The sequence below is a fragment of the Ranitomeya variabilis genome, chromosome 2 (assembly GCF_051348905.1).
Source record: "Ranitomeya variabilis isolate aRanVar5 chromosome 2, aRanVar5.hap1, whole genome shotgun sequence".
NCBI classification, from domain to species: domain Eukaryota; kingdom Metazoa; phylum Chordata; class Amphibia; order Anura; family Dendrobatidae; genus Ranitomeya; species Ranitomeya variabilis.
The window spans coordinates 256,197,111-256,224,560 of NC_135233.1; the positions used below are offsets into that span (position 1 = coordinate 256,197,111).

General features: G+C 45.6%; 1 protein-coding gene across 1 annotated transcript; it reads left to right on the forward strand.

Annotated features, from left to right (window-relative positions):
- Positions 1 to 38: 38 nt before the first annotated feature.
- On the forward strand, positions 39 to 23,787 carry QRFP (pyroglutamylated RFamide peptide). The gene is made up of 2 exons (XM_077292411.1): positions 39 to 91; positions 22,744 to 23,787. The coding sequence occupies exon 2, from the start codon at positions 22,744 to 22,746 to the stop codon at positions 23,152 to 23,154; it is 411 nt and encodes a 136-aa protein (XP_077148526.1). The 5' UTR covers positions 39 to 91; the 3' UTR covers positions 23,155 to 23,787.
- The last annotated feature ends 3,663 nt before the right edge of the window (positions 23,788 to 27,450 follow it).

Below are 27,450 nucleotides of genomic sequence, written 5' to 3' on the forward strand. Positions count from 1 at the left end.
ACCCTTATTTATAAGGTAGAATAAGGGTGAAGGGAACAGTCAAACACAGCAGGAATCAGCACCGGACTCCGGGGCTCCCGACAACTACAAGGTAAGTTCTGGGATGAAACTCTTACATTGTTACAGGTTCTGCATTCGCTAATCACAGCCCAATATCTGATGGTGTCACCCACAGAGGTCACCAGAGGGGCTTACAAGACAGGCACAGATAGGGACTGCAGGGAGCTGTGTGGTACGTTGGGGTGCAGGGCTGATTATTAGGCTCATGTAGGAATATTATCAGGTCCATGAATTATTTCTGGTACAGGGGAATCAGGGGAGGCCTGCAACAATCAGAAACATTCATCCAAATTATTATCAGACTCTTGAGATTTAGATGGTGCCGAGCAGAAGTGGGGCACAGGGGGCTTATGTCGGATCTCACGTGTAATGAGCACAGGCTGATACATAATTTATATCCATCTACAGCAGAGGGAACATGGAAGATACCAAGACTCAGCACAAAATATAGTCATGGTGGGCAGATATAGCACACACAGTGGGTTAGATACAGGTCTAGGCTTTGGGTGGTTTACAATTTTTCCAATTGACAATAGCAATCAGTATCAGAATAATTAAAATATTTTGCACTGTTTACCACTTAAATTCAAAGTTCGGCAAAAGATGTGTTGTAACCTTAGGTTACTGCAACCATCATCACCTCCCAATACAGGAATATCACTCAATTTCAACAATTTTTACAGCCACAACTAGTGGGAGCTCTCTACATGCAGATTTATACAGCCACCACTAGAGGGAGCTCTGTACATGCAGATTCATATAGCCACCACTAGGAGGAGATGAATACATACAGATTTATACAGCCACCACTAGAGAAGCTCACTGCAGTTTTTGTTGTTAGTATGGGGGACGTCTAATTTATAGGTTGAGAATATCACAAATATCACTTATAAATGGATGGAGCACCCCCTGGTGGAGGCTGCAAACAGTATCTTATCATGTATCTCTGTATACAGGGAGCTCCCCCTAGTGGTGGCTGTAGGCAGAATCTTATTTATCTCTGTATACAGGGAGCTCCCCTAGTGGTGGCTGCAGACAGAATCTTATCATGTATCTCTGTATACAGGGAGCTCCCCCTAGTGGTGGCTGCAGACAGAACCTTATCATGTATCTCTGTATACAGTGAGCTCCCCCTAGTGGTGGCTGCAGACAGAACCTTATCATGTATCTCTGTATACTGGGAGCTCCCCTAGTGGTGGCTGCAGACAGAACCTTATCATGTATCTCTGTATACAGGGAGCTCCCCCTAGTGGTGGCTGCAGACAGGATCTTATCATGTATCTCTGTATACAGGGAGCTCCCCCTAGTGGTGGCTGCAGACAGAACCTTATCATGTCCAAGAACAAAGATTGATGACTGACAGCACATCTAGCAAAAAAGCAGGAAAAGGCGGATGCCCGTCCTATATCCACTGGACCCAAGTGGAAGAGTACATACCATAGGTTGAAGTGAAGGACAGCATCCCGTCAAGGTGAAAAAATTCTTCTTTATTGTGCCATAAATGCTTTTATGGCACAATAAAGAAGATTTTTTTCACCTTGACTGGATGCTGTCCTTCACTTCAACCTATGGTAAGAACCTTATCATGTATCTCTGTATACTGGGAGCTCCCCCTAGTGGTGGCTACAGAAATAATCTTAGCATGTCTCTCTGTATACAGGGAGCTCCCCCTAGTGGTGGCTGCAGGCAGGACTTTATCATGTATCTAGTATACAGGGAGCTCCCCTAGTGGTGGCTGCAGACAGAACCTTATCATGTATTTCTGTATACCGGGAGCTCCCCCTAGTGGTGGCTACAGACAGAATCTTAGCATGTCTCTCTGTATACAGGGAGCTCCCCCTAGTGGTGGCTGTAGATAGAACCTTATCATGTATCTCTGTATACAGGGAGCTCCCCCTAGTTGTGGTTGCAGACAGAATCTTAGCATGTATCTGTATACAGGGAGCTCCCCCTAGTGGTGGCTGCAGGCAGGACTTTATCATGTATCTCTGTATACAGTGAGCTCCCCCTAGTGGTGGCTAGAGGTAGAATTAACTATATAATTAATATATAACCACAGCTTTTCTTCTTATTGAATAGTAACTACTTTGTATTAATTGTCCTAATTTTTAGAGAATTTTATGATTCTGATTAAATTTTATATTTCCTTCCCTGGTGGCTGCTAATGGCTGTATAGTGCTCAGTGCAGACATGTCTATAGAAGCTGATGCTGTGCAGGTATGGGGAATTGTATTGCAGCAGCTTGTCTTCTCCTCGGCTCCACACTCCAGCACTAATTAATATGATAATGTAAATCTAATATTGCCAGCTCTTCCTGTATCTTCCTGAGAATATAGTTACTCTGTTCTTATATCTAAAATCAATACACTAATGAAGTGAACCCATCGAGCTCGGGGCCAAGTCGCTCAATCCCCCGATGCTGCGCTAACTCGCTGGGAATTACTGTTCTGCAATTTAATGCATTAAACAGATCCATTACCAGAGCTAGGAAAATCCGCAGACTGGTTCATCCTCCCAGATCCTTACAATCTTCATCGTCTCAGTCTTATAAGTAGCACCTGCAGAACTGGGCATTATTTTTTAATTAAAATTTCAGCAAATTTCTTACAAGCTTTTATTTACTACTTTTAATCTTTTGCATTTCTGTCATATTTTATTTTTTTTATTTAGCACACTTTTTTTTTACAGAATGTAGTTCTTGTTATGTTATTCACTGCACCGAATTGTTGTGATATTCTACACTGATTTATTTCAGCAATTTTTTTCCTGGATTATATGTCCTCAGTTGCTTTTCTTTACCTTAATGCATTGGATTTAGTATAATATACTTCATAAAATATATATACACACACACTACTGTGCCAAAGTTTAGGGTCACCCTGACAATTTTATGTTTTCCATGAGAACTCATACTTTTATTAATCAAATGAGTTGCCAAACGAATTGAAAATCTAGTCCAGACATTGACAAGGTTCGAAAAAAAGATTTTTATTTGAAATAATCATTTTCTCCTTCAAACTTTGCTTTCGTCAAAGAATGCTCCCCCTTTTGCAGCAATTACAGCATTGCAGACTTTTGGCATTCTAGCAGTTAATTTGCTAAGGTAATCTGGAAAAATGTCACCCCATGCTTCCAGAAGCCCCTCTCACAAGTTGGTTTGCCTTGATGGGCACTTTTTGCACCATACGGTCAAGGTACTCCAACAGCTCAATGGGGCTGAGATCTGGTGACTGTGCTGGCCACTCCATTACAGATAGAATACCAGCTGCCTGCTTCTTCCCCAAATAGTTCTTGCATAATTTGGAGGTGTGCTTTGGGTCATTGTCCTGTTGTAGGATGAAATTGGCCCCAATCAAGCGCTGTCCACAGGGTATGGCATGGAGTTGCAAAATGGAGTGATAGCCTTTAGTGATGAGCGAGTGTACTTGTTGATCGGGTTTTCCCGAGCATGCTCGGGTGGTCTCAGAGTATTTGATAGTGCTTGGAGATTTAGTTTTCATCGCCGCAGCTGAATGATTTACAGCTTCTAGCCAGCCTGAGTACATGTGGGGGTTGCCTGGTTGCTAGGGAATACCCACATGTAATCAAACTGGCTAGTAGCTGTAAATCATTCAGCTGCAGCGATTAAAACTAAATCTCCGAACACTAACAAAGACTCGGAGGTCAACGGAGCGTGCTCGGGAAAACCCGAGCAACGAGTACACTCGCTCATTACTAATAGCCTTCCTTATTCAATATCCCTTGTACAAATCTCCCACTTTACCAGCACCAAAGCAACCCCAGACCATCACATTACCTCCACCATGCTTGACAGATGGCGTCAGGCACTCTTCCAGAATCTTTTCAGTTGTTCTGTGTCTCACAAATGTTCTGTGTGATCCAAACACTTCAAACTTGGATTTGTCTGTCCATAACATTTTTTTCCAATCTTCCTCTGTCCAATGTCTGTATTCTTTTGCCCATATTAATCTTTTCCTTTCATTAGCCAGTCTCAGATATGGCTTTTTCTTTGCCACTCTGCCCTGAAGGCCAGCATCCCGGAGTCGCCTCTTCACTGTAGATGTTGACACTGGCGTTTTGCTTGTACTATTTAATGAAGCTGCCAGTTGAGGACATGTGAGGCATCAATTTCTCAAACTACTGACTTTAATGTACTTGTCTTGTTGTTCAGTTGTGCAGTGGGGTCTCCCACTTCTCTTTCTACTCTGGTTAGAGCCGGTTTGTACTCTCCTCTGAAGGGCGTAGTACACACAGTTGTAGGAAATCTTCAGTTTCTTGGCAATTTCTCGCATGGAATAGCCTTCATCTCTAAGAACAAGAATAGACTGTCGAGTTTCACATGAAAGTTATTTTTTTCTGGCCATTTTGAAAGTTTAATGGAACCAACAAATGTAATGCTCCAGATTTTCAACTAGCTCAAAGAAAGGTCAGGTTTATAGGTTCTCTAATCAGCCAAACTGTTTTCAACTGTGCTAACATACTTGCACAAGGGTTTTTAAGGGTATTCTAACCATCCATTAGCCTTCTTAACACAGTTAGCAAACACAAAGTACCATAAGAACACTGGAGTGGTGGTTGTTGGAAATGGGCCTCTATACACCTATGAAGATATTGCATTACAAAACAGACGTTGTCAGCTAAAATATTCATTTACCTCATTAACAATGTATAGAGTGTATTTCTGAATCATTTAATGTTAGCTTCATTGGAAAAAACTGAGCTTTTCTTTAAAAAATAAGGAAATTTCTAAGTGACCCTAAACTTTTGAACGGTAGTGTGTGTGTGATACATATATATATATATATATATATATATATATATATATATATATATATATATATATATATATATATGTGTGTGTGTGTGTGTGTGTGTGTGTGTTTGTGTGTATATGTATGTGTATATATATATATATACTAGCTGTACTACCCGGCTTCGCCCGGGTTAATGACTGCTGTTAGCAAAATAGAATGTGTTAACAAAAATTTATTCTGCACACAAAAAACACAAAACAAATAGATAGAAATGTAATTATTAAAAGGCAAAAACTAAGCTAATAGAGAAATTTCACAACATATATTAGCTTTGTTATACTGAGAATGTCTTTGTTGCCTATATTAACCAATCAGAGCTCAGGTTAATTAACTGTAGCAAAATAGAAGCTGAGCTGTGATTGGTTGCTATTGGCAGCCTGATAAATCCCCAGCCAACAGGAAGCCCTCCCCCCTGGCAGTATATATTAGCTCACACATACACATAATAGACTGGTCATGTGACTGACAGCTGCCGTATTTCCTATATGGTACATTTGTTGCTCTTGTAGTTTGTCTGCTTATTAATCAGATTTTTATTTTTGAAGGACAATACCAGACTTGTGTGTGTTTTAGGGCGAGTTTCATGTGTCAAGTTGTGTGTGTTGAGTTGCGTGTGGCGACATGCATGTAGCGACTTTTGTGAGATGAGTTTTGTGTGGCGACATGCGTGTAGCAACATTTTGTGTGTCGAGTTGCATGTGACAGGTTAGTGTAGCAAGTTGTGTGCAGCAAGATTTGTGCATGGCGAGTTTTGCGCGTGGCGAGTTTTATGTGTGGTGCGTTTTGAGTATGTGCAAGTTTTGTGTGAGGCAACTTTTGCATGTGGTGCAACTTTTGTACATGTGTCAATTTTTCTGTGTGTGCAAGTTTTGCATGAGGTGAGTTTTCCATGAGGTGAGTTTTGCACGTGTGGCGAGTTTTGTGTGAGCCTAGTTTTGCATATGGCGAGTTTTGCATGTAGCGAGTTTTGCGCGTTGCGAGTTTTGAGTGGTGACTTTTGTGTTTCGACTTTTATGTGGCGAGGTTGGTGTGTGTGTGGTGAAATGTGTGCTGAGGGTCATATATGTGTTCAAGCACGTGGTAGTGTGTGGCGCATTTTGTGTTTGTGTTCATATCCCCGTGTGTGGTGAGTATCCCATGTCGGGGCCCCACCTTAGCAACTGTACGGTATATACTCTTTGGCGCCATCGCTCTCATTCTTTAAGTCCTCATTGTTCACATCTGGCAGCTGTCAATTTTCCTCCAACACTTTTCCCTTCACTTTTTCCCCATTATGTAGATAGGGGCAAAGTTGTTTGGTGAATTGGAACGCGCGGGGTTAAAATTTCACCTCACAACATAGCCTATGACGCTCTCGGGGTCCAGACGTGTGACTGTGCAAAATTTTGTGGCTGTAGCTTCGACGGTGCAGATGCCAATCCCAGACATACACACATACATACATACATACATACACACATTCAGCTTTATATATTAAATATACCTGTATGTAATCTCCTGTATATAGTATATACCTGTGTGTCATCTCACCTATATATAGTATATATCTGTGTGTCATCTCCTGTATATAGTATATACCTGTATGTCATCTCCTCCTATACATAGCATATACCTGTATGTCATCTCCTCCTGTATATACTATATACCTGTAGGTAATCTGCTCCTGTATATAGTATATACCTGTGTGTCATCTCCTCCTGTATATAGTATATACCTGTATGTCATCTCCTCCTGTATGTAGTATGTACCTGTATGTCATCTCCTCCTCTATATAGTATATACCTGTGTGTCATCTCTCCTGTATATAGTATATATATGTGTCATCTCCTCCTGTATATAGTATATACCTGTGTGTCATCTCCCCTGTAAATAGTATATACCTGTGTGTCATCTCCTCCTGTATATAGTATATATCTGTATGTCATCTCCTCCTGTATTAGCCCTCGTTCACACGTTATTTGGTCAGTATTTTTACCTCAGTATTTGTAAGCTAAAATGGCAGCCTGATAAATCCCCAGCCAACAGTAAGCCCACCCCCTGGCAGTATATATTAGCTCACACATACACATAATAGACTGGTCATGTGACTGACAGCTGCCGGATTCCTATATGGTACATTTGTTGCTCTTGTAGTTTGTCTGCTTATTAATCAGATTTTTATTTTTGAAGGATAATACCAGACTTGTGTGTGTTTTAGGGCGAGTTTCGTGTGTCAAGTTGTGTGTGTTGAGTTGCGTGTGGCGACATGCATGTAGCGACTTTTGTGAGATGAGTTTTGTGTGGCGACATGCGTGTAGCAACTTTTTGTGTGTCGAGTTGCATGTGACAGGTTAGTGTAGCAAGTTGTGTGCAGCAAGTTTTGCGCATGGCGAGTTTTGCGCATGGCGAGTTTTATGTGTGGTGCCTTTTGAGTATGTGCAAGTTTTGTGTGAGGCAACTTTTGCATGTGTTGCAACTTTTGTGCATGTGGCAATTTTTCTGCGTGTGGCAATTTTTCTGCGTGTGCAAGTTTTGTGTGTGGCGAGTTTTCCATGAGGTGAGCTTTGCACGTGTGGCGAGTTTTGCATATGGAGAGTTTTGCGCGTGGCGAGTTTTGAACGGCGACTTTTGTGTTTCTACTTTTATGTGGCGAGGTTGGTGTATGTGTGGTGAAATGTGCGCTGAGGGTGGTATATGTGTTCGAGCACGTGGTAGTGTGTGGCGCATTTTGTGTGTGTGTTCATATCCCCGTGGTGGTGTGGTGATTATCCCATGTTGGGGCCCCACCTTAGCAACTGTACAGTATATACTCTTTGGCGCCATCGCTGTCATTCTTTAAGTCCCCCTTGTTCACATCTGGCAGCTGTTAATTTGCCTCCAACACTTTTCCTTTCATTTTATCCCCATTATGTAGATAGGGGCAAAATTGTTTGGTGAATTGGAAAGCGCGGGGTTAAAATTTCACCTCACAACATAGCTTTGACGCTCTCGGGGTCCAGACGTGTGACTGTGCAAAATTTTGTGCCTGTAGCTGCGATGCCTCCAACACTTTTCCTTTCACTTTTTCCCCATTATGTAGATAGGGGCAAAATTGTTTGGTGAATTGGAAAGCGCGGGGTTAAAATTTCACCTCACAACATAGCCTATGACGCTCTCGGGGTCCAGACGTGTGACTGTGCAAAATTTTGTGGCTGTAGCTGCGACGGTTCAGATGCCAATCCCGGACATACATACATACATACACACATACACACATTCAGCTTTATATATTAGATATATATATATATATATATATATATATATATATATATATATATATATATATATATATATATATATATATATAATATGTTAGTGACGGATTACTGTTTGCCGTCCCTTCTGCACAATGTGGCTGCCATCCCTTTAATGGTCCGGCCTGTGCAGTGTAGCTGATTGCCGTCCCTTTAACGGTCTGGCCTGTGCAGTGTAGCTGATTGCCGTCCCTTTAACGGTCCGGCCTGTGCAGTGTGTATGTTGATGCGGGGATGTAAGGTTAATAGATGCGGAGACGGCAGCTTCACCCTGCTGCAGCCATCAGGGATTTATCGATAAGCCGCTCACAGCTTTGTGCTGACAACATAGCGGAGGAACAAATGCCGGGAGCCAGTGATGCAGCCCAAGGGCTTCTGTCCAGTGATTTAAAGGGTAACTCCACCTGATTTCGATATTTGCCCCCCATTTTTATCTTCCTTCGTCCACGGTGTTTCCTGTATAGACATCAAATCCTTGAGCCAAATATCAGATATTAGGTTTTTTTCTTTTTATTTTAATTTATTTTATTTATTTTACAGAAGACAATGGGGTTGGAAAGTTTGGGCTCCGCACTAAATTTCATGGTTTATTTATTACAGAAATGAACAAATCCATCTGATACAATCAAATTTGTGTTGAATTTTATTAAATTTGCAGGTCTTAAAGATTGGTTGCATTCTCCAAATTTCCAAAAGAATGCTCGTCACAGGTTTACACATTGCAGAACATTGCATAAGTCACATGGCCTCAGGTGAAACCATGCAGGATTCCCCATAATGCCTTGCAGGTATCACATCACATGGTATAGCACAGCTAATCAAGAGGGACTATCGGAGCCTGCATAAAAACCAAGGCAGGGAATGCAGCCGCTAATATTAGACAGTCTGGCTCACTTGGCTTCATTCACGAAAAAGAGCCTGCTCTTTTGGATCTTAAATGGATCCCTGTTAAAAATATATTCACTGCAGGTTAATACATATTTAAAGGGAACCTGTCAACAGGATTGTGCTGAGTAACCTACATAAGGTGTCAGGTCAGTGCCGTTATACTGAATAATGATACCTTGGTTCAGGGCTGCCGCTAGGAATTTGAGGGCCCCATACTGGCAACATTTTTGGGCCCCCTTGAGACTCCGTCCAGGCTCCACTCCAGCTCCGCCTTCCCCCCTCAAACCTTCAACAGTCCCACCACCTACTCTTGGAATAACTCAACTTCTGCACCACGTCCTCACTAGTGATGAGCGAATATACTCGTTACTCGAGATTTCTCGAGCATGCTCGGGGGTCCTCCGAGTATTTTTTAGTGCTCGGAGATTTAGCTTTTCTTGCCGCAGCTGAATGATTTACATCTGATAGCCAGCATAAGTACATGTGGGGATTCCCTAGCAACCAGGCAACCCCCACATGTACTTATGCTGGCTATCAGATGTAAATCATTCAGCTGCGGCAAGAAAAACTAAATCTCCGAGCACTAAAAAATACTCGGAGGACCCCCGAGCATGCTCAAGAAATCTCGAGTAACGAGTATATTCGCTCATCACTAGTCCTCACTAATCAGATATTAACAGTTCCCATAAAACACCATATCACATACTGTACATAGCCAGCAGCTTTTCTTCTGGACCAAAAGTGTTTTAAGCCACCACCACGACTAGGTAGACTCTTTTTTTGCCGGGCCCTATTCTACTCTAACCTATTAAAATTTCTCAGAATATCCAATACTCTTTTTACGCATATTTTTATGTATTTTTCTTTAAGGGAATGAGTCATATGCCTTTTTTTTTTAATGACCATTAATACCACATACAAGGGACAAATGCTGCCACATCATGACTAGACCACATATTACCACCACATACTGACCGAATAATACCACATACAAGGCACAAATACCACCACACTATGACCAGACCACATATTACCACCACATAGTGACCGAATACTACAATACTAATCATTAATTAAAATAAAACCACAATAAGTGCCATTATACACGGGAGCTCTGTGTATAGTGTCCGTGTACAGATAATACAGTGATCACAGGTGACATTATACACAGGAGCTCTTTATATAGTGTCAGTGTATAGGTAATACAGTGAGCACCAGTGACATTACACAAGAGCTCTGTATACAGTGTACAGATAATACAGTGATCGTAGGTGACATTATGCACAGGAGTGCTGTATATAGTGTCAGTGTAGAGGTAATACAGTGCTCACCTGTGACATAAATAGCTCTGTGTATAGATAATACAAGGATCACCAGTGTCATTATACCCAGGAGCTCTGTATATAGTATATAGTGTACAGGTAATATAGTGATCACCAGTGACCTTTTTACAGGACCTCTGTATATAGTATACGGTGTATAGTGTCAGTGTACAGGTAATACACTGACTCACCAGTGACGTCTCTAGCTGAAGTCCTTCATCTTTGCTTTTCTTTTTCATGCAGCGCAGACCGCCATCACTTCTTCCAGCCATGGCTCGTCTCTGTATAAAACAACACACAGTTACCTAGAGCACCGCTTCCAGAGCACATTCCCCACTTTTTCCCTTTCTTCTAAACTACACAGCTGAATACAGATTTCCCCCCACCATTAAAATATAGTCACCCCTCACTTCATCATTTGCAGTCCCCCGTCCCCCTCACTTCATCATTTGCGGTCCCCCACACCGCCCAACTTCTTCATTTGCAGTCCCCCTTCCAGACAGACTTCATTATGTGCAGTTCCCCCTCCCCCCAGACACACTTCATCATGTGCAGTCCCCCCCAGACACACTTCATTGTGTGCAGTCCCCCCCCCAAACACTTCATTGTGTGCAGTCCCTCCCAAACACACTTCATCATGTGCAGTCTCCCCCCATGGCACACTTAATCATGTGCAATCCCGTCCCCCCAGGTACACTTCATCATGTGCATTCCTCCTCTAACTGCACACTTCATCATGTCAAAGCATAAAGTTGTGGCATACATAATACATATAGGGAAAATCATACTAAATAATATGTATAAATAGTGTACCCTCCTAGATATGTATGTCACGGACGTAATAGGGACAACTGTAACAACAGAAATCCTAAAACACCACAAGAACACAGTTATATCCCATAAAAAATCACTTTTATTAATATACCTTTAAAAACAATATGTAGGCACAAAGGACAGGGTAGGGGAGGTGGAGAACTAAACCACAATACACTGTAAGCATAGGGACCTGTGAAACCCCCCATAGCCGGTGTACCCAGCAGTACTCAATAGTAATAAGATAACAGCCCATGAAAATAAGAAGAATAGTAAATGAAATACAACAGGCGTGATATCAAGCACCTAACTAGGTGCAAACACAGTAATATAGGTACCGTACCTGGTGTGTACACCAACTAGGGGGCCCAGGACCCTCCCCGACGCGCGTTTCGGAGCACAAACACTGCTCCTTCCTCAGGGGGCGTGGGGGACAGAGTAAAAGCAGCCGTCTTAAATACATGACCAGATTATGTGTACCCCAGCAGCTGCGTGCACCGCCAACCACGGCGCCACCGCCGCCAACCGGAACCGGATACACGCGAGGAGCACGTGACCCAGCCCCAGAAAGCAGCAGGGCACCGCTGTAAGCAGAAGCCGCCAACCACGGCAAACACGCCGCCAGCCGGAACAGGAAACACGCGCAAAGCACGTGATCCTGCACCAGCCGCAGCGAGGAAGCCGCCGCCGGCAACAACGCCAAACACAGTAGTCCTGCCGCCATCCGGAACCGGAAACACGCGGGCCCACGTGATCCGGACTCCCATGGCAACGAGGACGCCACGGTCGGCGCAGGGCAGACAGCCGCGGGAATGACCACACTCAGGGGGTGCAAAAGCATGTAGATATATGGCCACAGAACAATCACACACATATATAAATATACAAAAGACAAAATCGCAAAACAATAAGAACAAATAAACAAAAATAGGCAAAGTCAGATGTACATATACAATACATATCTGTAGACATATATCCTATCACAAGGAGGATTATACATATAATAACTAAAAATGAAATGAAATAACACACATTACACAGGGTATGCAATAAAGTAAACAAATAACCGAGATAATGGAAAAATATAAACTAAAAATAAATAAATAATAAATAATACATAATCGACAATAAAGAATAAAAAAACAAAAAATGAAAAAACAAAAATACAAATGTATACTTAGGAAAAACGCATAAAACACATAAGTGAAACACCTCCTACAACAACAAACTGAAACCAAAAATAATAAAAAACAAAAAACATGCAGCCCAACAATAAAATACATAAAGACACCAAAACAGCTGACAAATATATCCCGCCAGCAACCCATCATTCAGGCCATTCTTCTGTCTTCCGCTGAAAACGTGATGATAAATAATTGGCCTAAATAATGGAACATATAATAAAATAATTAAAAACAATGTATATAGGGACAGTAATCACACCAAAATGAGCAAAAGGGGGGGTCACAAGAAGGGAACAAATGAAATATTCTCGTTTAAGCCATCTGGGTGGATGGTCCGTAATGTCCACATCCATCTCGTCTCTAATTGCGCCAAACGTTTAGAGAGGTTACCCCCTCGAATATTTATATGTAAAAGATCGATGCCACGGACACGTAATTGAGAGCTATCACAATGGTGAAACTTTTGCTCATTTTGGTGTGATTACTGTCCCTATATACATTGTTTTTAATTATTTTATTATATGTTCCATTATTTAGGCCAATTATTTATCATCACGTTTTCAGCGGAAGACCGAAGAATGGCCTGAATGATGGGTTGCTGGCGGGATATATTTGTCAGCTGTTTTGGTGTCTTTATGTATTTTATTGTTGGGCTGCATGTTTTTTGTTTTTTATTATTATTTTTGGTTTCAGTTTGTTGTTGTAGGAGGTGTTTCACTTATGTGTTTTATGCGTTTTTCCTAAGTATACATTTGTATTTTTGTTTTTTCATTTTTTGTTTTTTTATTCTTTATTGTCGATTATGTATTATTTATTATTTATTTATTTTTAGTTTTTATTTTTCCATTATCTCGGTTATTTGTTTACTTTATTGCATACCCTGTGTAATGTGTGTTATTTCATTTCATTTTTAGTTATTATATGTATAATCCTCCTTGTGATAGGATATATGTCTACAGATATGTATTGTATATGTACATCTGACTTTGCCTATTTTTGTTTATTTGTTCTTATTGTTTTGCGATTTTGTCTTTTGTATATTTATATATGTGTGTGATTGTTCTGTGGCCATATATCTACATGCTTTTGCACCCCCTGAGTGTGGTCATTCCCGCGGCTGTCTGCCCTGCGCCGACCGTGGCGTCCTCGTTGCCATGGGAGTCCGGATCACGTGGGCCCGCGTGTTTCCGGTTCCGGATGGCGGCGGGACTACTGTGTTTGGCGTTGTTGCCGGCGGCGGCTTCCTCGCTGCGGCTGGTGCAGGATCACGTGCTTTGCGCGTGTTTCCTGTTCCGGCTGGCGGCGTGTTTGCCGTGGTTGGCGGCTTCTGCTTACAGCGGTGCCCTGCTGCTTTCTGGGGCTGGGTCACGTGCTCCTCGCGTGTATCCGGTTCCGGTTGGCGGCGGTGGCGCCGTGGTTGGCGGTGCACGCAGCTGCTGGGGTACACATAATCTGGTCATGTATTTAAGACGGCTGCTTTTACTCTGTCCCCCACGCCCCCTGAGGAAGGAGCAGTGTTTGTGCTCCGAAACGCGCGTCGGGGAGGGTCCTGGGCCCCCTAGTTGGTGTACACACCAGGTACGGTACCTATATTACTGTGTTTGCACCTAGTTAGGTGCTTGATATCACGCCTGTTGTATTTCATTTACTATTCTTCTTATTTTCATGGGCTGTTATCTTATTACTATTGAGTACTGCTGGGTACACCGGCTATGGGGGGTTTCACAGGTCCCTATGCTTACAGTGTATTGTGGTTTAGTTCTCCACCTCCCCTACCCTGTCCTTTGTGCCTACATATTGTTTTTAAAGGTATATTAATAAAAGTGATTTTTTATGGGATATAACTGTGTTCTTGTGGTGTTTTAACACTTCATCATGTGCAGTCTCCCCCTAGGCACACTTCATCATGTGCAGCCCCCCCCAGGCAACACCATCCTGTCCAGTCCTCCCCAGGCAAACCATCATGTGCAGTCCCGTGCCCCCAGATACACTTCCTCATGTGCAGTCCCCTCAGGCACACTTCATTATGTGCAGCCCCCCCTCCCAGGCACGCTTCATCATGGGCAGCCCCCTCGAGGCACACTTCATCATGTGCAGTCCCCCCGGTACACTTCATTATGTGCAGTCCCCCCAGGCACACTTCGTCATGTACAGTCTCCCTCCAACGGCACACTTCATCTTGTGCAGTCCCTCCCAGGTACACTTCATCATGTGCAGTCCCGTCCCCCCCAGGCACAGTTCATCATGTGCAGTCTCCTCCTAGGCACACTTCATCATGTGCAGTTCCCCCCAGGTACACTTCATTATGAGCAGCCCCGTCCCCCCCCCCAGGCACACTTCATCATGTGCAGCCCCGTCAGGCACACTGTCATGTGCAGCTCCCCCTCAGGCACACTTAATCATGTACAGTCCTCCTCCTCCTCCCGTCACCCATTTCATAATCATTTTATAAAGAAAAACAATAAAATTTTTCATACTTGCCTCACAGACGTTCCCCTGCAGGCGCCACTCAGCTTCTGGTGTTCTTGTACACGTTGGCGCGTACGTGATGACGTCATCGCGTACGCACCGTCACCTGAACGGAAGTCCAGAGAAGGCAGAGGGAGTGGGAGCTGCGCAGCCTTCAAGGTTAAATGGTCATGCATGGCTCCGAGAAAGCTCCCGGGCCCCAGCACTGACGTTTGCGCCGCAGCGCACAGCACTTTAGTGCATGATGGGGCCCAGTGAGCAGAAGCATAAGAGGCAGGCCCCGGGCACTCCTCTGTACTGCTGCTCACCGGGCACCATACAGTAGTAAGGGCATTTACTTCCCTGATGGCGGCCCTGCCTTGGTGATGAATTCTGTCTTGTGGTTGTTGTGTAATCTTTATTTACAGTTTTAAGTTAATGATATGCCCGTGCTCCGGGTCGGCCTGTGGACGGGGCTTTGTGGTGCTCTGATCATGTATTCATGTGTATGGCTTCTGGAGGAGGCAATTTTTTTTCTCTCCAGCAAGATGGTGGCGCCTGCGCTGCAGCATGATCGCATCTATAATGTGTATTTATTTATTTTATTTGATGGTATCCATAAAAAAAAAAGTCTCAAAATGGTGCCGCCATTCCTGTACAGTAGCATCTATCGGCAATCCAATAGCTGCTACTGCACAGGTGCCAGCAGCGCCATCTTGGAGACAGTTTTTTTTCTGTAGCAAGATGGTGCTGCCGGCACCTGCGCAGTAGCAGCTATTGGATTGCCGCTTGATGCTACTGTGCAGGCGCAGCCGGTGCCATTTAGAGACACTTTTTTAATGAATTTATTAATAGCATCAAATAAAACAATTAAATGCACATTACACATGTGATCATGCTGCAGAGCAGGCGCCGCTGCTTTCCTGCTGCAGATGATTTTTTTCCTCAATATATATAATATTCATTATGTAAACTAGGGGGCAGGTCAGTGAGGGATCAGTGACCTGTCAGCAGGCTGCATTATGAATATCTAATCAGAGCACCACATGAAGACCCCCCACAGGCCGCCCTAGAGCACGAGCATATCATTAGCTACAAACAGAACAACCACAAGACAGATTTCATCAACCCAGGTATCATTGTAATCAGTATAACGGCGCCGAGCTGACACTGTGTATAGGTTCCTGAGCACAACCCTGCTGACAGGTTACTGTGGATGAAACCCCGCTTGCTCGTAGACAGACAATAAAATTGATGGGTGGGCGGGGTTTGGTTCCGGTGGGCAGGATTTCAGCGCAGAACACAATTTTACGCCCAGTGAGAGCCATTCAGAGAATTTAGTGGCTCACCCTGAGGTGCTGGTTCCCATCGTACCCAGCAGGGGGCATCACTAGCTTCAGCTGTTATTGGGGGATTACTGGCTGTGTTTCCGTTACAGAGCTGGATTAGAGACTGTATACAGTCCTAGGAGACCTCAGAGTGTTACACGCGTCTTTTCACAGAGGTTCGGGGCTATGCGGTTGCATTGGACGAGCCGCTGCAGGACCAGGTTAGGACGGTTTTTCAGCTTCTGGATGTAAACAATACATTTAATTTCCATTCATTGACAGCAAGAAGAGAAATCAAAGCACAAAAATATTGCAGTCCATTTGATCATAGAACAACAGGACGGTCTGTGTCGGCCCCCCTCGCCACACTGTGCAGTCCGGGGCCCCTTTAAGTGCAAGCCACTCTGCGTCCCCCGATGGCGCGCTGGAACGTAGTTTGCATTATTTGTCGCGGTTTGTGCTGACTTGCAGAGAACAAGGACACAATGTATCACTGTCCGGAGTCACAGATAACGCCACGCCATCCTGCAGGGATTAGCATAGCGAATAATCACCCGCTATTCTGATTTATCAACACCCTACAAGGGCTGAGACATGGGGCGAGGGAGATACATCCAGAATCCAGATGCAGAGAGTGATGGTGGTCTGAACTGTACTGTGTAAGGCATTCCTCCACAAAACAGGAGGAAGGCAATTATCCTGAGTCACAGCCAAAGCTGCATTCAAAATTCTGCTGTCTTCTTACACCGCAGAGTCTTAAAACTTCCAGTGCCCCCTGCTGGTCAGTACAAAATCCAAATAGCCTTACTCCTGAGTAAAAAGCGTCTGACCTAAACGTAGGTGCTGTCGGGTTCCCAGCAGAATTGTGATTCCAGCTCTGAATGTGACAGAACTATAAGACACACTGAGTGCTTCCTAATGGAGATGATTTCTAACATTATTTGACCCAAGTTACTCTGGTGGATGGAGCAGAACAGGAAAATTGTGAACAACACCTTCCCCCCAATAAGCCCATTCAGTCCAGGACCTGGAGGCGGCTGGTTCCTCCCCTCTAGAGCGGTCTCTGCCCCAATCACTGGCCCCCCGTAGATTTGGGGGTGCGGAGATCGTGTGATACGGACAGTGTTCAGTGGTGGCAGCGGCTTCTGAGACGGGATAAGTATTGCCCCATTTTTTTTAATAACATATATCAAAATTTACATTCACAAGGGTTATACATAAAGACCCTAAAGTGAGTAAAGAATAACCCTGGAATGTACCCCACAATGCTGCCCTCTAAATACAGACCCCAGGATGCAGACCCCTATACCGCAGCTCCCCCTCTGTGGACTAAGGACCTGTGCCGATCACCTGCTCCTTCTAGTACATGGTCCTGCACACTTTGCCATCTTTGCACATCACGGTTTTGGTTTTTGCAGCGACTCCTCCTGGCTTGTTCTCCACGTTTGCTCCATGGCCGCACGCACAGCAGTCGCCTCCTCCTCACATCAGCCCAAATTAACCCCAACATTAATTCTATAAGAAAACTAAAAGATGTTCAGCAAAGCGGTCAGTCATCCTTAATAAAAAGACCAAACGGCCCACAGATGCCGGGGCCTCCCGGGCGTCTGGGGACGCGGCGTGCACAGAATAGTAATATAATTCCTACACGAGGTGTCGTCCTCATACGGAGCGTGAAGCAGCGGAGGAAGGGGGGGCGCAATGTTGGGACCCTGAGGCAACGGCCACCGCACACCCCGACCCTCCGGACCCCTGATATATCGGGGGTTTATCACTCACAACGTTCTATGAACGCAGAAGAGATCAGCTTCTAAAGCAGCAAACAGCCATGAGTAAGGGGGCGCTACTGAGCTCAGAGGCGTAGCTAGGGTTTGGGGGAGGGGGGGGTGTGGGGGGCGAAGCTTCAGAGTGGGCCCCTAACCAGGTACCCTTGATTACAATTCGGTGACGCCCCCTAATAGTGGAGGAGAACCTCAGCAGATGACCGCGCTGTTACTGAAGATAATCTCTATATAACGACCAACATGGATATTACCGCCATATGGTCAGTGGTAGATACCAGTCCTACAGAACATATACACACAGTTACAGATAATGTCTTACCGCTGACGTTCTTTATGATGGAGTCGTCACTTTTCCCGTCTTTTCCATCTGGCCCAGACCGACATGACAACTTCTTCCAGCAACGACTCGGCTGCAGACAATACAACAAAGACACATTTCACTTCTCATATTCCAGCCCCATCACCATCCATTCCCAACCTGCACAAACTCCTCATCCTGCTGATACCCCAATACTGAGCCGCTGCTGCCGTATGTGTCCCTATTACTGCCCCTGATACCCCGATACTGAGCCGCTGCTGCCGTATGTGTCCCTATTACTGCCCCTGATACCCCGATACTGAGCCGCTGCTGCCGTATGTGTCCATTACTGCACCTGATACCCCGATACTGAGCCGCTGCTGCCGTATGTGTCCCTATTACTGCACCTGATACCCCGATACTGAGCCGCTGCTGCCGTATGTGTCCCTATTACTGCACCTGATACCCCGATACTGAGCCGCTGCTGCCGTATGTGTCCCTATTACTGCACCTGATACCCCGATACTGAGCCGCTGCTGCCGTATGTGTCCCTATTACTGCCCCTGATACCCCAATACTGAGCCACTGCTGCGGTATGTGTCCCTATTACTGCTCCTGATACCCCGATACTGAGCCGCTGCTGCCGTATGTGTCCCTATTACTGCACCTGATACCCCAATACTGAGCCACTGCTGCGGTATGTGTCCCTATTACTGCTCCTGATACCCCGATACTGAGCCGCTGCTGCCGTATGTGTCCCTATTACTGCACCTGATACCCCGATACTGAGCCGCTGCTGCCGTATGTGTCCCTATTACTGCACCTGATACCCCGATACTGAGCCACTGCTGCGGTATGTGTCCCTATTACTGCTCCTGATACCCCAATACTGAGCCGCTGCTGCCATATGTGACCCTATTACTGCTCCTGATACCCCAATACTGAGCCGCTGCTGCTATGTGTCCCTATTACTCCACCTGATACCCTGATACTGAGCTGCTGCTGCTGCCATATGTGACCCTATTACTGCCCCTGATACCCCAATACTGAGCCGCTGCTGCCGTATGTGTCCCTATTACTCCAACTAATACCCCAATACTGAGCCGCTGCTGCCGTATGTGACCCTAATTACTGCCCGAAACCCCAATACTGAGCCACTGCTGCCCTATGTGTCCCTATTACTGCACCTGCTGTGTGATTCTCTGTGCCCTCTAAATTCTAAAGCACCCCTCTATAATATAGTAATGCCGGGTGCAAGTGCCCTAGAAAACAGTGCCCATACTTTGCCCCCTAGACAGTAATATTGCCCTGTGTGCCCCTTTGACAGTCACCGTAACCTGAGTTCCCCTATAACAATAAGTGCCCACTTTATATTTAATAATGTCCCAAGTCTGCCCTCCTGTACAGCTCCCCTATGTACAGCATGATGCTCTCTTATACACAGTATACTGACCCCTTGGTAGCCTCCAAACTGTTTGATGGCTCCAAGACTGTAATCCCCACACTGTATGATGCCCCTCTAGATAGCCTCCATATAGTATAATGCGCCAGATAGTCCTCAATATAGTATAATGCGCCCGATAGTCCTCAATATAGTATAATGCACTCCCCATAGGCCTACTCTATATTGTATAATGCACCCCCATAGGCAGACTCTATAGCACAAGGCAGCACCCCATAGGCAGACCCTATAGTATAAGGCAGCACCCCGCAGGCAGACCCTGTAGTATTAAGCAGCACCCATATAGGAAGACCCTGTACTATAAGGCAGCACCCCCATAGGCAGACCCTGTACTATAAGGCAGCACCACTATAGGCAGACCCTGTAGTATAAGACAGTACCCCCATAGTCAGATCCTGTATTATAAGACAGCACCCCCCCATAGGCAGAACCTGTAGTATAAGGCAGACCCTGTAGTATAAGGCAAACCCCCCATAGGCATAGTCTATTGTCTGTACAAGTCCCCTCTATAATTTGTAAAGCGCTGCGGAATATGTTGGCGCTATATAAATAAAATTATTATTATTATTATAGGCAGACCCTGTAGTATAAGACAGAACCCCCCATGGGCAGATCCTGTAGTATTAGGCAGACCCTGTAGTATTAGGCAGACCCCCCATAGGCAGACCCTGTAGTATTAGGCAGCACCCCTATAGGCAGACCCTGTAGTATTAGGCTGTGTGCACGTTGCTTTTTTTTGCTATAAAAATGCGATAAACGCATAAAAAATGCATACATATGCAAAAAAAAGCATCGCAGTAAAAAACGCAGCATGTTCATTAATTTTGCGGGTTTTTTTCGCGTTTTTCCCCGCTATATAACGCATTGGGAAAGCTCCGGAAAAAAAGCATTAAAAACGCGAAAAAAAATGTGAAAAAAACACGCATGCGGTTTTCTTGCAGAAAATGTCCGGTTTTCTTCAGGAATTTTCTGCAAGAAATTCTTACATGTGCACATACCCTTAGACAGACCCCCTCATAGGCAGACCCTGTAGCATTAGGCAGACCCTGTAGTATAAGACAGCACCCCCAACCCCATAGGCAGATTCTGTAGTATAATGCAGCACCCCTTAAAAAAATAAATACCTCTCTTCTTCCTGGTTCCTGCCCTGCTCTGAGCTCCCCCTCATCTCGGCGCCGGGCAGTGACTCATCGCGTCCGCTGTCAGCGTCGCCGACATCAGACGCTGACAGGGGGATGATGGGGGAAGGAGCGCAGCGCTCCTTCCCTCATCATTGCGGTCAGCTGTATCGGCTAAATGCCGGTACAGCTGACTCTGCGATGACAGGCGGGGGGCCCACTGCTGGCATCAGGCCCCCCCGCCTGCTCAGGGGCCCCATAGCGGTTAGGCGGCAGAGCAGGGAGATCGATTCTCCCTTCTCTGCTGCAGAATGTAACTGTATCGGCGCGCTGCGTGCGCCGTACAGTTACAGTGGCGTAGCTCCGGGTGGGCCCCCTCTGAGCATCGGGGCGCCCGCACCCTCTGCCCCCCTGGTAGCTACACTACTGCTGAGCATATAAAAGAAATGGTGTGATACAGTCTGCTGAGCTGGGTATCTAATCCTATCCTGTGTGATACTGTCTGCTGAGCCGTGTATCTAATCCTATCCTGTGTGATACTGTCTGCTGAGCTGTGCATCTAATCCTATCCTGTGTGATACTGTCTGCTGATCCGTGTATCTAATCCTAACTTGTGATACTGTCAGCTGAGCCATGTATCTAATTCTATCCTGTGTGATACTGTCTGCTGAGCCATGTATCTAATCCCATCCTGTGTGATACTGTCTGCTGAGCCGTGTATCTAATCCTATCCTGTGTGATACTGTCTGCTGAGCTGTGTATCTAATCCTGTGTGATGTCTGCTGAGCCATGTATCTAACCCTATCCTGTGTGATATTGTCTGCTGAGCCATGTATCTAATCCTCTCGTGTGATACTGTCTGCTGAGCCGTGTATCTAATCTTATCCTGTGTGATACTGTCTGCTGAGCAGTGTATCTAATCCTCTCCTGTGTGATACTGTCTGCTGAGCCATGTATCTAATCCTCTCCTGTGTGATACTGTCTGCTGAGTCGTGTATCTAATCCTATCCTGTGTGATACTGTCTGCTGAGCTGTGTATCTAATCCTATCCTGTGTGATATTGTCTGCTGAGCCGTGTATCTAAGGGTACTGTCACACTCTGCAACTTTCCAACGATCACGACCAGCGATACGACCTGGCCGTGATCGTTGGAAAGTCGTTGTGTGGTCGCTGGAGAGCTGTCACACAGACCGCTCTCCAGCGACCAACAATGCCGAAGGCCCCGGGTAACCAGGGTAAACATCGGGTTACTAAGCACAGGGCCGCGCTTAGTAACCCGATGTTTACCCTGGCTACCATTGTAAAAGTAAAAAAAATCAAACAGTACATACTCATATTCCGGTGTCCGTCAGGTCCCTTGCCGTCTGCTTCCCGCTCTGACTGAGTGCCGCCGTAAAGTGAAAGCAGATCACAGTGGTGATGTCACCGCTGTGCTCTGCTCTTACATTCCGGCCGGCAGTCAGTCAGAGCGGGAAGCAGACTGCAAGGGACCTGACGGACACCGGAATGTGAGTATGTACGTTTTTTGTTTTTTTTTAACTTTTATGATGGTAACCAGGGTAAACATCGGGTTACTAAGCGCGGCCCTGCGCTTAGTAACCCGATGTTTACCCTGGTTACAAGCGAACGCATCGTTGGATCGGTGTCACACACACCGATCCAGCGATGTCAGCGGGAGATCCAGCGACGAAAGAAAGTTCCAAACGATCTGCTACGACGTACGATTCTCAGCAGGATCCCTGATCGCTGCTGCGTGTCAGACACAGCGATATCGTATGGATATCGCTGGAACGTCACAGATCGTACCGTCGTAGCGACAAAAGTGCCACTGTGTGACAGTACCCTAATCCCATCCTGTGTGATACTGTCTGCCGAGCTGTGTATCTAATCCCATCCTGTATGATACTGTCTGCTGAGCTGTGTATCTAACCCCTCGCCATCCTGTCTCCTAGATGCGCGGTGCACACGGGGTCTCCCTCCTGCTCTTCCTCGTCTGGGGGTCCCGCTGCAGTCTGCAGGAGGCGATGGAGGACCCTGCGCCTTGGGAGAGAGTCCACTTCTGGCAGCTCCTGCCTGACCGGGCCGCAGACATCTCTGGACCTTTCCTACAAGTTGATGGCCCCAGAGATAAGAAGTCCACAGACCCGGCCTCGTTATTCAGTGTGGCCAAGGAGCTGCAGGGCTTCGGGAAGGAGAGGGCCGGATTCCGGTTCAGGTTTGGAAGGAGAGAAGATGGGAACGAAGTGGAAAACCAGGAGCCAGAACTGGAAAAGCGCAGCGCCACTGCCCTGGGATCTCTGGCCGAGGAACTGAACGGATACAACCGAAAGAAAGGCGGCTTCAGCTTCCGATTTGGACGATAGGTCGCGCTCTGCGCGCTCCACCCGCTCCCAGCGGGAACCTTCTAATCAGTTTTCTATCTCCTGTTCATCCCCTCTGAGTCTCCGGCGGCGGCGGCGGCATTCTGCAACCTGAACATCTGCGCAAACACCGGCAGAATCCAATCTCAAACAAGTCGATAACTTCTTCTGTAGCAAACACAAAAGGGCAACAGATCCGCAGAAATGAAGACACGACGTTCACTTGCTAGTCTTACTTAGAGGTATTGCAAGATTAAAGGGGAACTCTATTTTTTTTTGTCCTTTTACACCAATCATGAATATCATGGCTCCCAGGTCACTAAAATCCCAGTGGTTATTAAAGCAAGACTCCAGTAAAAAACAGTCTCCTCTCCGCTCTGCAAGCACTGGGACAGTAGTCTCCACCTGACAACCACGCGCCTGGGCCACACTCCAGTACCGGGTGTTATCAGGGTCTTGGCTGCAGTTTCCCTTTAACATCCCCCTTCTATGATCCCTGTACAGCCATGAACCTGGTGGGGGCAGGGCTGGTGTTGGAGAAGAGATGCAACAATTTATCATCGATTGTTACTTATTTTATAAGAGATTTCTTTTTGTACATTGTACTTTTAAATATATGGTAATGTCTGTTACAGCAGCGCGGTGTCATGTGACTTTTATACTTTATCCGAATGTCTGGAACAAGCTGGGGTCAGGGGATGGTGTAGGCACGCAGGTCAATATTGTGCAGCAAAATATTGATATATGCGTTAATCCAACAGGCGTGCACACGAAGTCATCTTGAAGGCTATAATTTCCTTTTTCCTGGATTTTGTCTTAATGCTCCTTTGTGTCCTAAATGCAAAATTAGGCAACTTAAGTAATTATTAAACATTTCCTACCATCTTGCTGCTGTAGTCTGTGTAGCTCCTGTACAGACAGTTGTACTGCTGTAGAGACCGTATAGTTCATAGACAAAAACTGGCTGAAGTCACGTAGAGTCTGTATAGCTCCCTTCCATAAGCAGCTGTGCTGCTGTAGTCTGTGTAATTCATGTACATTAACAGCTATGCTGCGCTGTAGTTTATATAGCTCCTGTATATAAGCAGCTGTGCAACTTCTGTACATAACCAGCTGTGCTGCTGTAGAATCTGTATAGCTCCTGCACATAAGCAGCTGTGCTGCTGTAGTCTGTAATTCATGTACATAAGCAGCTGTGCTGCTGTAGTCTATATAGCTCCTGTATATACGCAGCTGTGCTGCTGTAGAATCTGTATAGCTCCTGCACATAAGCAGCTGTGCTGCTGTAGTCTGTGTAACTCCTGTACATAACCAGCTGTGCTGCTGTAGTCTGTATAGCTCCCTTACATAAGCAGCTGTCCTGCTGTAGTCTGTGTAATTCATGTACATTAACAGCTGTGCTGCTGTAGTCTATATAGCTCCTGTATATACGCAGCTGTGCTGCTGTAGAATCTGTATAGCTCCTGCACATAAGCAGCTGTGCTGCTGTAGAGTCTGTAATTCATGTACATAAGCAGCTGTGCTGCTGTAGTCTATATAGCTCCTGTACATAAGCTGCTGTGCAACTGCTGTACATAACCATCTGTGCTGCTGTAGAGTCTGTGCAGCTCCTGTACATAATTGGCTCTGCTGCTATAATCTGAACAGCTCCTTCAAATAGTTACGATGTGTTGCGAGTTTAGGGCTGGACCCATCTACTCTCACCCTCTTTTCTCAGTATAAGCGAGACAGATCAGAGTGTGGAGAGCTAGGAAACGCATCCAAGTCTTTAAGAAGGTCAGATGACAAATGTTGAACAGTATGAAAGTAGATTGTGAGTAGAGGAGGCGCAATGTCTGGGTGGAGAGGATGGATCATATAGGCTAAGCAAAAGTGTGGAAAGGAGAGCATCCACAACATCAGGAGAGGCAATCACAGGTCTCCAGCGCAGTGCAAAAATGACACTGTGCTGATACACGAGAGTGAGCGAAGAAGCAGCTGGGACCAACAGTCCTCACAGAGAACGCTGGGAGGAGGAGAAGATTGTGGATAAAATTCAGGCTTCAAATGCCGCATTTAAAAAAAAAAAAAATATTAAAGTAAAACCTAAACAGAGATTTTCTTTCCAAAGATTTCCAAAACCTTTAGTGTAAACAGAGGAAAATCATTTCCAAAACCAGAGAAGTCACTGTGTACATACTTCAAACTTCTGTGAAATCAAACTGTCCACTTAGGAAGCAACACTGTTTGACAATCAATTTCACATGTTATTGTGCAAATGAATAGACAACAGCTGGAAATTATTGGCAATTATCAAGACACGCTCAATAAAGGAGTGGTTCTGCAGGTGGGGACCACAGAACACATCTCAGTACCAATGCTTTCTGGCTGATGTTTTGGTCACTTTTGAATGTTGGTTGTGCTTTCACACTCGTGGTAGCATGAGATGGACTCTACAACCCACACAAGTGGCTCAGGTAGTGCAGCTCATCCAGGATGGCACATCAATGCGAACTGTGGCAAGGTTTGCTGTGTCTGTCAGTGTAGTGTCCAGAGGCTGGAGGCGCTACCAGGAGACAGGCCAGTACACCAGGAGATGTGGAGGTGGCCGTAGGAGGGCAACAACCCAGCAGCAGGACTGCTACCTCAGCCTTTGTGCTAGGAGGAACAGGAGCACTGCCAGTGCCCTGCAAAATGACCTCCAGCAGACCACAAATGTGCATGCGTCTGCACAGTTAGAAACTGACTCCATGAGGATGGTCTGAGTGCCCAACGTTCACAGATGGGGTTGTGCTCACAGCCCAACATCGTGCAGGACACTTGGCATGTGCCACAGAACACCAGGATTGGCAAATTCACCACTGGCACCCTGTGCTCTTCACAGATGAAAGCAGGTTCACACTGAGCACATGTGACAGACGGAGTCTGGAGACGCCGTGGAGAGCGATCTGCTGCCTGCAACATCCTTCAGCATGACTGCTTTGGCAGTGGGTCAGTAATGGTGTGGGGTGGCATTTCTTTGGAGGGTCGCACAGCCCTCCATGTGCTCACCAGAGGTAGCCTGACTGCCATTAGGTACCGAGATGAGATCCTCAGATCCCTTGTGAGACCATATGCTGGTGCGGTTGGCCCTGGGTTCCTCCTAATGCAGGACAATGCCAGACCTCACGTGGCTGGAGTGTGTCAGCAGTTCCTGCAAGATGAAGGCATTGAAGCTATGGACTGGCCCTCCCGTTCCCCAGACCTGAATCCAATTGAACACATCTGGGACATCCTGTCTCGCACCATCCACCAACGTCACGTTGCACCACAGGCTGTCCAGGAGTTGGCGGATGCTTTAGTCCAGGTCTGGGAGGAGATCCTTCAGGAGACCATCCGCCGCCTCATCAGGAGAATGCCCAGGCGTTGTAGGGAGGTCATACAGGCATGTGGAGGCCACACACACTACTAAGCATCATTTCCTTGTCTTGAGGCTTTTCCACTGAACTTGGATCAGCCTGTAACTTCATTTTCCGCTTTGATTTTGAGCATCATTCCAACTCCAGGCCTCCGTGGGATATTAGTTGTGATTTACGTTGATCATTTTTAGGTTTTATTGTTCTCAACACATTCCACTATGTAATGAATAAAGATTTACAACTGGAATATTTCATTCAGTGATAACTAGGATGTGAGATTTTAGTGTTTTCTTTATTTTTTGGAGCAGTGTACATTACATTACTTATCCTGTACTGATGCTGCGTTACATCCTTTGTTATACTCCAGAGCTGCACTCACTATTCTGCTGGTGGAGTCACTGTGTACATACATTACTTGTTCTGTACCAATCCTGAGTTACATCCTGTATACCCCAGACCTGAACTCACTATTCTGCTGGTGCAGTCACTGTGTACATACATTACAATACCGATCCTGAGTTACATCCTGTATTATACCCCCGAGCTGCACTCACTGTTCTGCTGGTGCAGTCACTGTGTACATACATTACATTACTGATCCGGAGTTACATCCTGTATTATACTCCCGAGCTGCACTCACTGTTCTGCTGGTGCAGTCACTGTGTACATACACTGCTTAAAACAACAAAGGGACCACTTAAACAACAGAATATAACTCCAAGTAAATCAAACCTGTGAAATCAAACTGTCCACTTAAGAAGCAACACTGTTTGACAATCAATTTCACATGCTGTTGTGCAAATGGAATAGACAGCAGATGGAAATTATTGGCAATTATCAAGACACACTCAATAAAGGAGAGAGTTGGGTATCAGCCACTGTGGAAGGTGGAGGCTCGGGGGTGATTACATAGATATAACAT